Source organism: Nyctereutes procyonoides, unplaced genomic scaffold (assembly GCF_905146905.1).
Source record: "Nyctereutes procyonoides isolate TBG_1078 unplaced genomic scaffold, NYPRO_anot_genome, whole genome shotgun sequence".
NCBI lineage: Eukaryota > Metazoa > Chordata > Mammalia > Carnivora > Canidae > Nyctereutes > Nyctereutes procyonoides.
This window is the reverse complement of record NW_026575117.1, coordinates 23,852,720-23,864,990: the sequence shown is the minus strand read 5'-3', so window position 1 is coordinate 23,864,990 and position 12,271 is coordinate 23,852,720. Positions and strand designations below refer to the sequence as shown.

Here is a 12,271-nt window from a genome sequence, read left to right as displayed (position 1 = left end):
ACTTGACGGTGTGAGCAAGCTGAGAATACCCTGAGGTTATCTTGCTACCCCTCCCCTCCCACGCCCCCCCCCCCCTGCCTCTTACCTGGCTCCAAGGACGTGGATGGAGAAAGGCTCCTAAGAAACTCTTAAGAAAACAATTCCAAAGTCTTTCCTTGGCAAATTTGCCCTGAATCACAACTGTCAGGAAAAATTATTCCTAAAGTCGATCAGAAATCTGATAGCTGCATTTGAAGCCCAGAGGCTCAGAGTCTTTCAAACCACAGATATCAAATCGTTGAGGGTCTCCGAAATGCTCAGTCTGGAGCCAGATTCAGAAAGACACAAAATAATTCTCCACCGAGTGAAACTTGCAATCTAGTTCCAGAGCCACAGCAAGAAAGACAAATTAGTGACAGAACTGGAACAAGGGCGAGGAACAAAGTTCTACAGGCCATGCGGAAGGGCATGAACCAGGTGCCCGGAAGTCTGTCTTCAGGCAGAAGGCTGATTCCAGAAGTGGGTTTAGGATCCCCTCAGCCTACACCATTTTCTTTAGAATGAAAACTGCCCGATGCTGCCCTACTGCTCCCACTCTGCCTCCTTAATACCTGCTTTAGTTCAGCTCAGCAGGTTTTCAGCGGACATCGACTGTGTGCACGGTGGCCAGCTAAGAATTCAAGGAGAGGTAATATCCTTGTCTGTACCCTTGAGGGATTCTTAGCTTGGGAAAGGGGAAAGTCCGTGGAGTAATCCCGCATCCTGAGTGTGTAGTAGCGCAGCATACAAAGAGCCTGGTGGAGAGGTCCTCTACCCCCGTGGAGGGACACCAGAATGATTCCTAACATTTGAGCTGGATCTTCAGGTGAGGGAAGGAGGGGGAAAAAGCATATAACCAGGAGATGAAACAGCATGAGCCAAAAGGGAGTATACCCTGCAGTTGTGTGTGTGTGTGTGTGTGTGTGTGTGTGTACACGCCTGAGGAAGAGAGAGGAATGTGTTTAGGTTACAGAGTTATGTGGCTACAAGCCCTCAGCAGGGAATATATCCCTGTCGTCCAAAAAGCAGGAGGGTTCCTGAAATTTCCAAGCCTGCCCATGAAAGGGGCAGCAACAGGGTCAGCTGGCCAGACTCCTGTCCCCACAGCCTGCCACCTCCTTTCCATCAGCAGGCCTTGTGCTTCTCCTAATGAGACACAGGGATTAGAAGGGCACCTGCACCTCAGGCGCCCTTGTGCATGCTCCCAGGATGCTGAGCTGCATGCCACAATGGCATGATGGTTAGTGGGTTCCCACACAGGTCACACACGCGTGCCATGGACAGTCCCCAATCTCCATAGGAACTAGAGCGTGTGACGGGCAAGCTTGTAAGTGTGAGACTGGAAGCTGGGAGAGGGTCTGCGATGTGACTTCTGCTTCAAAGGGGCTCTTTCCTAGGGTGCAGGGGAGCCTGTGCATGCACCCTAGAGGAGCCTGGCTGTGCCTGTGGCCTGCAGAGCTTGAAAAGGCGTGGGGAGGACCATTTGAAGTGCTTGTTGCTGAGAAAGGGGGGAAGAAGAGTGGGAACAGGCAGGGAGGATGAATGAACAGTCGCATTTGCTTTCCTCACAGGGAATAAATGTTGTGGGATGGGAAGGGGAGCTGAGCCCAGCCTGACTGGGGGATGGGGGAAGGCCTGCAAAGCCCAGGCTGTGGAAAGAAAGTCAGAGAGGACAGTGTGCCAAGTGTACCATCTGCTTCCTGGGCACCCTGCTGGCTCCAGGGCTATCTCTCTCTTCACCCAGCAGAGCCTCTGTTGCTGCCTCTCCCCAGATGGTGGGCTGCCAGGGGCACGGGAATGTATGTTCCTGTGGTGACCAGGGGGATGCCACCCCCTCACCAGCTGGTGCCCAGGGACGTTGCAGGCCAAGACTGCACCTCTGGCCGGGCTATGCGATCTGCCCCTTCACCTGGTGTGCCAGGGCAGAAAGGAGTCTTGCCAAAGCCATCTGTTCTGAGGGCATCTAGGCACATGGTCTTGGAGCTGGGGTGGGTAGGGTCGGGGAGATAAGGGGGAAAGGGCCAGGGTCCTATGAACAAAGGACAACTCTCTCTAGACAAATCTAGGCCCCCGCACTGGCTTTGTGTGACCTTGGAACTCACTGCACCCAGCTGGACCCACATTTCCCGTCTGTTGGATCACACCCTGCTGCTTGGGACTAGATGATCTTCGGGGGCTTCATAGTCAGGATTCAGTATCTGGTCAGGGGGAGGGAATAGGGAGCAAGGGGCAGCACTGAGGAACACCTCTGGCAAACACACAGACCCTTCCACTCCTGCCTTCACACAACAGCCTGACAAACCAAGGAAAAGACAATGTCTCCTATACAGACATCTTTGACAGGGGATGGGGGTGAAGAAGATTCTTCTCAGCCCCCTGTGGACCTCCCCAGTGGCTCCTGGTGTGCATGTCCGGAGTGCACCGTGCACCTCAGTGGATGGAGAGCGTTTCTTGTATACTCCTTGCCATCATCATCATCATCATCATCATCATCATCATCATCGGGGAACTAGATGATCTTCGAGATCCGCTTCATCCACGTTCACTTTCTCGTGGAAGAACCGCCCCAGCCTGCAGAGCCTCCCCCTGGTGATTCTTGTTGGGGCCCCAGGTGGTGGGTGGCAGTGTGCTCAAAGTGCCTTAAGTTGGCCTCTTGGAATTTTTGGATTCTGTCTGAAAAAAAGCTAGAAAGGTAAACCCCATCCCTGTCAGTGCTCCATCACCCGCTGCTGCTCCCTTAGAGATAAGGAACTGTCAGCCCCTTGAAGAAACGCCTAGAGAAGAGAAGAGGAGCTGACGGAGAAAGAGAAGGAGAGAGGAGGGGGAGAGGGAGAGAGAGAATTCCTTCTCACCAGACACAAGGATAAGACGGGGACCCCGCTGAGCAAAGAGGAGGGGAAACAGCTGGACACCGGGCAGAAGAGAAGTCTGATTGGCCTTGGCCGCCTCAGCCCAGCTCCCTGGCCATACCCTGGCCCACTGCGCACAACCTTTCCGCCAGAGTCCCCACTTCTCTAGAAGCTGCGAGGGGAGGCTCAGTTCCGGAGCAGGAGGATGGGAGTACCTGCAGGGTAAGGTTCACAGTTTGAGGCTTTGGGCCCACCTGGATGCAAACGAAGGGTTAGGGTGCTGGGCTGGCAGATGCAGCTGAGGAAGAAGGGAGGGAGTTTAGGGCTCCTGGCAGGGAACTTGGAGGGAAGGGATGGGGGAAGGCTCTGATGGAGGGCTCCTTGTTGCTGCTGCAGAGGGCTTCCCCTAGCCCAGCTAAATGAATAGAGCGGGAGAATCCCGCTCATGAGGCACTGATGCAGCTGGCTTTGGGGAGGACTCCACTACCAGAGACACACCGGGTCCCTCACACCCACACCACACACATTTCCTCCCCTGCCTGCCCATGTGTGCACACATGTACACATGCTCATCACATGCTCACGGGCCCATCACGCACATACATACTCACCTGTGCACACACCCAGAGACCCAGGGGACTCGGGACGTGTATGTACTACCACAACCACATTGCAAGAACACTTGGTTTCCTGTAATCATTAGTCACTAAAAAGCTGCATTTAGAAAGTATATTTTATAAACATTCTTTTTTAGATTATACATTAGTTTTTAAACACAGGTGCTCCGAATGCACTCTCATTAGATGTGCCCTATTTATTTCTGCATACCTCTGCCGCCCGGAGATAAGTGCAGTGCCTGGGAACCTAATAGACATGCCATAAATGTTTGTTGAGTGAATGAATAATTTTTTCTTTTTTTTTTTTAAAGATTTTATTTATTCATGAGAGACACACAGAGAGAGGCAGAGACTCAGGCAGAGGGAGAAGCAGGCTCCACGCAGGGAGCCCGATGTGGGACTCGATCCCGGAACTCTGGGATCACCCCCTGGGCCAAATGCAGATGCTCAACCACTGAGCAACCCAGGGGCTCCTGAATTATCTTTTAAAAAGCCACAAGACTTCTTGATGATGAAGTTTATCTAAATCTAGCTGAGTGACTAATGGTTGTACTCTGTGTGTGTGGCTGTATAAGAGAGAACATCCGTAGACGTGCACGAGAATGTGCCTGATCAGGAGGGGGGTGGGCAGACTAGGAAACAGGCACGCGAGGAGCAAACGAGCTTTTGCCAGGTGTCTACACACGCCTGTGTGAGTGAATACAAGTGTGGGTGGGAGCATTTAGGCACTAACGTGGGGGTGGTGGTGGGAGGGGCTGCCGGGAGATGCTCTCCCACCCCCAGACATAACCCCAGCCTTTAGGGGGTTTGCACCTGCAATGAACACGCTGAGTGTACAAGGAATGGCCTGAGTTTGCAAGTGTGGGAATGGGAAGCAGGGTGAGTCTGTGAACTGTTCCCACGACGCTCGAGAGAGAGCCCTGCCTCTTTGTCGCCCTTCCTCCTGCCCTGTCCCCAGGACTGGACGCTGAGGTGATTCGACCCCATCCTCGCTTCTGCTGCCACCTGCTCCCAGGGCCCCCATGAAGCTCCCAGCGTTTCTGAGCCTGCTGGCCCTGGTGCTGCTGGAAGCGGGGACAGCTTCTCTCCCCAAGGAGAGGAAGCGGAGAGATGAGATGCACGGGGAAGGTGATTCTTATGTGGTCCTGGGGAACTATGTCCTGGGCCCGGACAACTATGATGAGGTCATTGACCTCAGCGACTACGAGGGGCTCATGGACTACGGGGACCAGCTCCCTGAGGTAAGGGCACGACAGCAGACTGGCGCTGTTCCCTGTAAGACGCTGAGCATCGGAGGCCTGGCCCCTTGCCAGCTGCCCACCGTGTAGGTGTTTCAAGCCTCCTCCTCTCTCCCCAGGAGGTGGAAATTCTGGTCCCTCCCTAAGAACTTGTCACTTATGGGATCCCTGGGTGGCGCAGCGGTTTGGCGCCTGCCTTTGGCCCAGGGCGCGATCCTGGAGACCCGGGATCGAATCCCACATCGGGCTCCCGGTGCATGGAGCCTGCTTCTCCCTCTGCCTGTGTCTCTGCCTCTCTCTCTCTCTCTCTCTGTGACTATCATAAATAAAAATAATAAAAACCATATCCTCTGCATTTAAAAAAAAAAACTTGTCACTTAGATGACACTAAGAAACAGGACAACAAACGTTCAAGTTTTTTGTTGGTTTGTAGTAAACTTGGTGGGACACCCCGCCCTTCAAAGTCATGTATCTGTCCTGATGCCTTTAAGGAAGATCATAAGCCGCATCTCACTGGGAAGGGGGTCGGCCTTGTCTTCATCCTCTCGTTAGAAAAAGAAGCTCTGCCACCCCATCTGCTCTTATGCTGTCTTCTGGTCTGAAGCTTTTTCCTGGCCCTTTCTTGCCTTCCAAGGGGCTGAACTGGAGCCTGCACCCATTAGCTGCGTGAGCTTGGTCAGTGCTGGGCAAGGGGAAGCACGCTGGCCTGGGTGATCCAGAGATGTGGATTCTAGCTCTGGCACAGCAGGGCTGCCAGCTGCCTGCCTCCTTGATCCTCAGTGCTCCCTGGGTCCATTTCCTTCTCCATATAGGGAAGATGTTGGATCCCCTGGTCTTTAGAAAGTTCCCTTCTGGGGCACCTGGGTGGCTCAGTTGGTTAAGCCTCTTCGTTTGCTCAGGTCATGATCCTGGGGTCCCGGCACCAGAGCAGGGAACCTGCCTCTCCCTCTGTCCCTTCCCCTGCTTGTGTTCTCTTTCTCTCTCTCAAATAAATAAATAAATAAATAAAATCTTTTTAAAATTTTAAAAAAGAAGTTCCCTTCCTTCCTCCCTCTTTCTCCAACAGTGACTCTTTGCAAATGTAAAACTAGTCACTGAGGTCCCCAGAGTTCAAAGTAAAGTCCTTTCTCAGGCAAAAACCTGGCCAAGTGTGTGCTGTGTGCTACGTCTCCAGGCTAAAGTGACCAACCTGGCTCCTCCAACCGGGATCAGTTCTGCTCAGAGCACAATGACTCCAAGGACCCTATCTTTGAAGCCCACGATGATCAGGCCTACGGAGCTGGGCGTCCTGGGCTCCCCAAACAGCCACGGTGAGTCCACGGTCACAGGACTCAACATGCAAAGGTCAGAGGATCTGCAGTCATGACCCAGCCCCCAGGCCTCCCACAGTGAAGTGTGGTCAGGGTAGGGAGTAGAGGGTCAGCGCTAGCCCTCACTGTAAGGGAGAGGAGGAGAAATAGCCACGGTAAGAAACAGAAAGGAAACCTAAGGTTTTGGGCTGTATGTACAAACTGGATGGGATGGAGGAAAAAGGCAAGGACTCTGCTAAGCCTAGCAGAGCCACCCTACCTTAATTAATAGCATCACTACGGGAGCAGGTTGAATGGTAATTAGATTAGAGACAATTAAAAGCCTGTCGAGAAGAATAAATAACATTGTGGCTGTCACTTGGCATGGAGGCAAATGAAGCAGTCATACTGCTTTTCAGTTCTAAATTCCCTCTTTAGTAGCATTTTCCCCTTCCTGACACCCTCCTGGAGGCTGGGATGCTGGCATAGCTGGCAATAAGGGGGTGGCACTCTGCTGGGGATCAGGCCTGAAGCAGAGGAGGGATGCAGTTAATTCCTGACCTGCTGGTCCCCGGTTCCTATTCTCTTGAGATATTTGCCTTGGGTGGACCTTGGGTATTGGGGCATCAGTAGGAATCCATGACCTCTAGAGCTACAGAATCCCAGGCTTCCCAGGACTGCAAAGGGCCTCAGCTGGACCTGCCATTCAAGGCATTGGGATAAGAAGGACACTGAGCTCCTCTCTGCCCCACCTACACTAGTCACTGCCTGCAAAAAAGAGCTGCCTCTTTATCTCGGGGATGTGTCCCTGTTAACCAATTTCCCCTTCGAGCTGTACTGGCGGTGGTCTCCCATAATCTCTGTCCCTTGTAATGACACATGATGGAAACCACACGCGTTCTTCAGTGGTATGAGCCAGTGGTGCCTCCCAATTTTTTAAAGCCAGTTTGGGTTTGATGGCCTGGCCTGTGTCTAATGACCACTGGTCATGGAATGAGACCAGTAGAGAGCTGTTTCCCAACAGAATACTGGGATGCTGATAAGAAGGGAAAATGTATTCCACTCCATCAAAAGCCACTCCATCGTGGCTCTATTGCATTTCTTGGAGCCATACAGAACATGTCTTACTCCTCACCCAAAAGGCAGCTGGCACCCAAAAGGAGCCAGCAACCATGGGCCATTCCACTTAATTCTGGCTTTATTTCATTGTCAGTGTGCCTTGGGGGACCAGAGAGGAGCCCCATGGAAAAGAAACCAATGGATGTCCTAGAAACACCCACATAGGTCCAGGAAAACCTACATATAGGACTGGAGCCTGATAAAAGCACCCGTGAGCCAGGACTGGGTAGTACCTGGGAACGGATCTGAGTGCCAGGCTGGGAGCAGCCAGCAGCACTGCCCTAGTGCATCGTGACCCTCAGTTCTGTCCAGGGCTCAGACACTCCCTGGAGTGAGGGCCGTTGGTCCCAGAGGCTAAAGGAAGTCTAAGAAGGGTCTCCCTTTGTTCTGTCTCCCACCTGGGCCAGGCCTGCCCACCTGTCTCATCTGCGTGTGCCTTGGCTCCTCCGTGTACTGTGATGATGCTGACCTGGAGAACATCCCTCCTCTCCCCAAGACAACCACTTACCTGTATGCCCGCTTCAACCGCATCCGCCGGATTCGAGCTGGAGACTTCAAGGGGCTGAGTATGCAGTGCCCTGGCAGAAGAGGGGGGATGGGCCTGGCATGGGGGTGCCCCAGGGCCATCTGCCTTGCCACTCAGCCACATGAATAGTCCCAGACACAGTGTCCCACCTGAGGTAGCCTTTCCCTGTTAGTTTTCATTCTCTCCAGCTACCAAGTGGAAATAGCCCGAAGTCTCTCTAATTCCTTCCCTTGAAGATTTTGGATAATAAAAGTGTTCTGTTCCCTTCAAAGCTCTGGAAAGCTGGGAAGGGGGAGATATGATCAAGCCTACATTTTCAGGATTCCAAGCTACTGTAGCTCTGTGCCCTCCTGGGTTCTGACTCCACAGCACTGACACTGTTTACCTGCTTGTTGTTTGTTGTCTATTTTGCTCCTTATGCCCCACCTCGAATAGGAGACCTGGGCTCTCACCTAGATTCCGTCACTAATTCTCACAGCCCTCTGGGCTATCGCATCTTTTTGTGTAAACTAATGGTAAAGGGTGGGGGTGGGATGGGTCCAGGGGTTGGTGGGCCCGTTGGATCTCACTCTCTACCAAACCCATCCAAGGTGGGCAGCCACCACTCAGGGCAGAACTCCATGGGCAAGCACTGCAGCATCTGAGGGCTTTCCTACAGGGTCCTGGTTGATAACATTATTTCTTCCAGCTTGGACCTCATCCAGGTGGAGAACTGGCTGGCATGCCCTGTCCTAAAAGGGATGGAGTAGGGGACAGGCGGGTCCAGCAAGGGCAAGGAAAGGTGGCATGTGCTGTGTCTCCGTGTTCTCCCCGTGCCCCACAGCAAAGCTGAAGAGAATTGACCTTTCCAGCAATTCCATCTCCTCCATTGATGACGACGCCCTCCGCCTGCTGCCCGCCCTGCAGGACCTGATCCTCCCAGAGAACCAGCTGGCAGCCCTGCCTGTGCTGCCCCCTGCCATTGAGGTGCTGGATGCCCGCCACAACCAGCTCCAGAGTTCAGGGATACAGCCTGAGGCTCTCAGGGTGAGCCTATCCGCACACACCAGGCCCTCATGGGCTATCCCTGCTCTGACCCTGTTCAGGGTGTGAAAATCAAACCCCATTTTCTTCATCTGTTCCCATTTGTTTTATTAACCTTTTGTTGTTGTTGTTGTTGTTGTTGTTGTTGCAAGAGACTGACTCTGACTCAAAAAAAAAGGGGGGGGGTGTTGTTTAACAACATCCTAGCCCAAGAACCTCCAGGAGAAGGAAGTTCTGGCTTCGTGGGCCTGTTACAGGAGATGGGGGGTGGGTGCTGCCAGAAGCCAAGGTCAGCAGCTCTCACTGTCCCTCTTCTGGGCATGTGGCCTCTTGGCCTCTTTCCGCACGTCCACTCCATCCACCTGTCTGCACCCTCAGCTTCTGCCCCCCTAAAACATTGGCTAGCATGTGACTTGCAGCCCTGCCAGATCCGACTCTAACTCCACGGGAACTTTTCCTCCCCACCACTAGCTGACTGATCACCATCTTTCTGTGAGCAAGTGCTTGAGGAGACCGTCTGACTGTTGCTGGCTGGCCGGTGCTGACGGGAAGGGCAGCTGACCCAGGGCACGAGTCAGGCCCCTGCGGCTGCCCGCTTCACGGGGCTGGGATGAGCTCCAGGAGCAGTCCCGTGAGGAAATGAACAGGGGTGTGGACAAGCCTGCCCCCCAGTTCTGCCACACTCTCCCACTTGGCCTCCTGTGTGCCCGTGGCCATCATTCTGCTGCTCTGGATGTCTCCTGAACACGCTCCTCACAGCCGTTCCTGGTTTAGCGTTTGGAGACTTTTCATTTAGGAAAAATGCCTTCTGCTAGCAGAAAAGTTGAGGCTGGAGTGAGGCTGGTCCCCTCGTCCTCCCTCCCACCCCGTCCCTGCCGGCCCTTGCCCTGCTCCTCATCAGCAGCCGACCAGCTCCCCCATGCTCCCTCGGCTGCCAGATCTCAATGGCAACTGCAGTCCCTCTACCTCTGGTGGGAGTTAGTGCCTGGGAGCTCTGGAGAGACTGGGCATCCCCTGCAGCACCCAGTACCGAGCCTGGCATGGGGCTGAGGCTCGGGAAACCCCTCAGTGAATGAATAGAGTCACATCAGGCGCCCCTCACTGCCTGGTCCAGCAGCGCTGGCCAGCCTCCTGTGCCCTCTGCCTCCTCCCTAGGCACTAGAGAAGCTGCAGTTCCTCTACCTGGCTGACAACCTTCTGGACTCCATCCCTGGGCCTCTGCCCCCAAGCCTGCGTTCGCTGCATTTGCAGGTAAGCAGCCTCCCCAGGAGCAAGAACATTGAGTAGAGCTGGGGAGGGGAGGGGGGGCAGATAACCAGGAGCATCTTTAGGGAGTAGGGGCAAGCACCTCCTTCACTGGGAGCTTCCTGGAAACAGGGATGGGAGATCTTGCCCAGGCCATTGTCCACAGGCTCAGTGGGTCCGCCTTCCTTTCCTTCTCCTAAAAATGCTTCCTGTCCCTCCATGTCCTACATCCCATCTCACCTGACTACTTGCTCCTTCCCTGCCTCCCTTCCCCTCTGTCTCCTTCTCCTCTCTTGTCTCTCTTACTCTCTCCCCTTGCTCTTGATCCAGCCTCCAGGGGCCACCTCTCCTCCCTCCTTTGCTGCATGGCCTTTCATGGCCCATAAGGGCCTCAGTTTCTCCACTCTCAAGAGGGGAATTGGTGGGGGGAGCTCACCGATCTGCCTTCAGTAATGCCTGAGGGCCCTCTCCAGGCATAGGCTTGGCAGCTGTCAGTGTGTTCTTTCCAGAATAACATGATAGAGACCATGCAGAGAGACGCCTTCTGTGACCCCGAGGAGCACAAACACAGCCGGAGGCGGCTGGAAGACATCCGCCTGGATGGCAATCCCATCAACCTGGGCCTCTTCCCCAGCGCCTACTTCTGCCTGCCTCGGCTCCCCACGGGCCACTGCTGCTAGCTCACGGCTCCCAGCTCACGGCTCCCCACTCCCCGGCAAGGGGCCTCACCACCTGCCAAAGGCACAGACTGCCTCCACCTCCACAGGGTGTCCTTTGTTCACAGGGGAATCAGCCTCCGGAGCCAACTGCAAAACTCACCCCCACTCCCTTCCTCCACCTGCTACACCCGAGCACACACACATACACACAGATACACACCCACAGGCATGTACATATACACAGACATATAGACATATACACAGAGACAGACATACACGCATAGACACACAGACACATACATGTACGCAGACACACCGATGCACAGACACACACACACGTAGACATACACACGTGTGCATGTGCAGAATGTCCTTCAGTAACCAAATTTGCATTTCTCATCCTCTTTCCTGCTAAGGAAAACCTTACGGCTCCTGACTCAGAGAAAAGTAGCATCTGCAGCAAAGCTCATTCCCATATTCCCCATCCCTCCTACCCACACAGAATGTCAGGAAGTCATGGAAGAGGAAGAGGAGAAGAAAAGGAGGAAGCGGGAGAAGCAGTGGCATGCTTTAGCCAGCTCTTACTACAAGGCTTCCAGAACCAATTATTACATCTCCCAGAATTTTATACGCCAGTCATTAAACACAGCTTTCATTAAAGATTAAATTATAAGCTTGCATTTAAATATATGATGTTGCAAATAAACGTAATAAATACTCAGACTCCTTACTTCCCAATTATTGTACTAGCAACCATGTTCTTGAACTTATTTATGTCTATGACATACTATGTAATGACATGCCCTTTGTGCTCATCGCTCCCCAACGACACTCTCGGTGACATCACCTTGGTAGTTTGAAGTTGGCCATGGTGGGAGTATTTGCAGCACGGTTATCAGTAAAGGCTACACGCTGGGATCCTTCGAGAAGGGGGGGGGAGAGGGAGGGGGGAGAGAGGAGGGTGGAGAGAGAGAGAGAGGGAGAGCTGGTTGTTAAGTTTTGCCAGCGCACCACTGAGGAGCTGTTTCACCCACTAGGGGTAGGTTGTGGTTTCCACGGGGCTTGCTTTATTTTCTTGCTCTTCTAAGTTAAGGGCTTCCTGTTAGATTTGGAGGGAGCCATTCGTCAGGATGGAGACTGACAGGAATCTTGACCTGGATGCCCCATGTGTAGCCCTTACCTGTTCCTGGCTCACTGGACCAACCAGAGGGTTTCTATCCTTACCGCGCTCTCTTCCATGGTTAACCGCCAGAGGGAAGCCGCGCGCAAAGACAAAAACAAAGCGATTACTCGCTTGCACCCTTGGCTTCTGGGCGAGGCCTGCTGTGATGGGAGATGGGAAGAAGGCCAACTATGATCTAGGTGACTTGTTCCTTGAATTATAAGGAGAGGAGAGATGTCACCCTTCTCCTTATAAGGAGATGTTGGGTAAGGGGGATGTAATAGATGGGAGCTTGGCATCAGGCGTTGGCCGAAGCATAGAAGAGGGTTGAGGCCGGCAATTTTGTTGAGCACCTGCTTGCCATGTGCCAGGCACTGTGTTATATGCTGGTGGTAAGATGATGTGGAGGCCGAGAAAATTAGGGCCATTCAAGTTTAACATTGGCACAAGTACAGCCATTGTAGCTTTGGCAGCCATCTCAGGCCACTGTGACCAGGTACTGAACTGGACCTTACCCCGGCTACAG

General features: G+C 53.4%; 1 protein-coding gene across 3 annotated transcripts; it reads left to right on the top strand.

The window, feature by feature from the left end:
* The first annotated feature begins 2,045 nt into the window (after positions 1-2,045).
* Positions 2,046-11,306, top strand: OPTC (opticin). 3 transcript variants are annotated; one of them, XM_055334062.1, is made up of 7 exons: positions 2,046-2,607; positions 2,874-4,725; positions 5,897-6,032; positions 7,538-7,696; positions 8,480-8,682; positions 9,835-9,930; positions 10,434-11,306. In XM_055334062.1, the coding sequence occupies exons 2-7, from the start codon at positions 4,507-4,509 to the stop codon at positions 10,602-10,604; spliced, it is 984 nt and encodes a 327-aa protein (XP_055190037.1). In that variant the 5' UTR covers positions 2,046-2,607; positions 2,874-4,506; the 3' UTR covers positions 10,605-11,306. The 3 variants fall into 3 exon arrangements, with proteins under 3 accessions (XP_055190037.1, XP_055190038.1, XP_055190036.1); XM_055334063.1 differs by having other exon boundaries at positions 2,046-3,089; positions 4,443-4,725; XM_055334061.1 differs by having other exon boundaries at positions 2,046-4,725.
* The last annotated feature ends 965 nt before the right edge of the window (positions 11,307-12,271 follow it).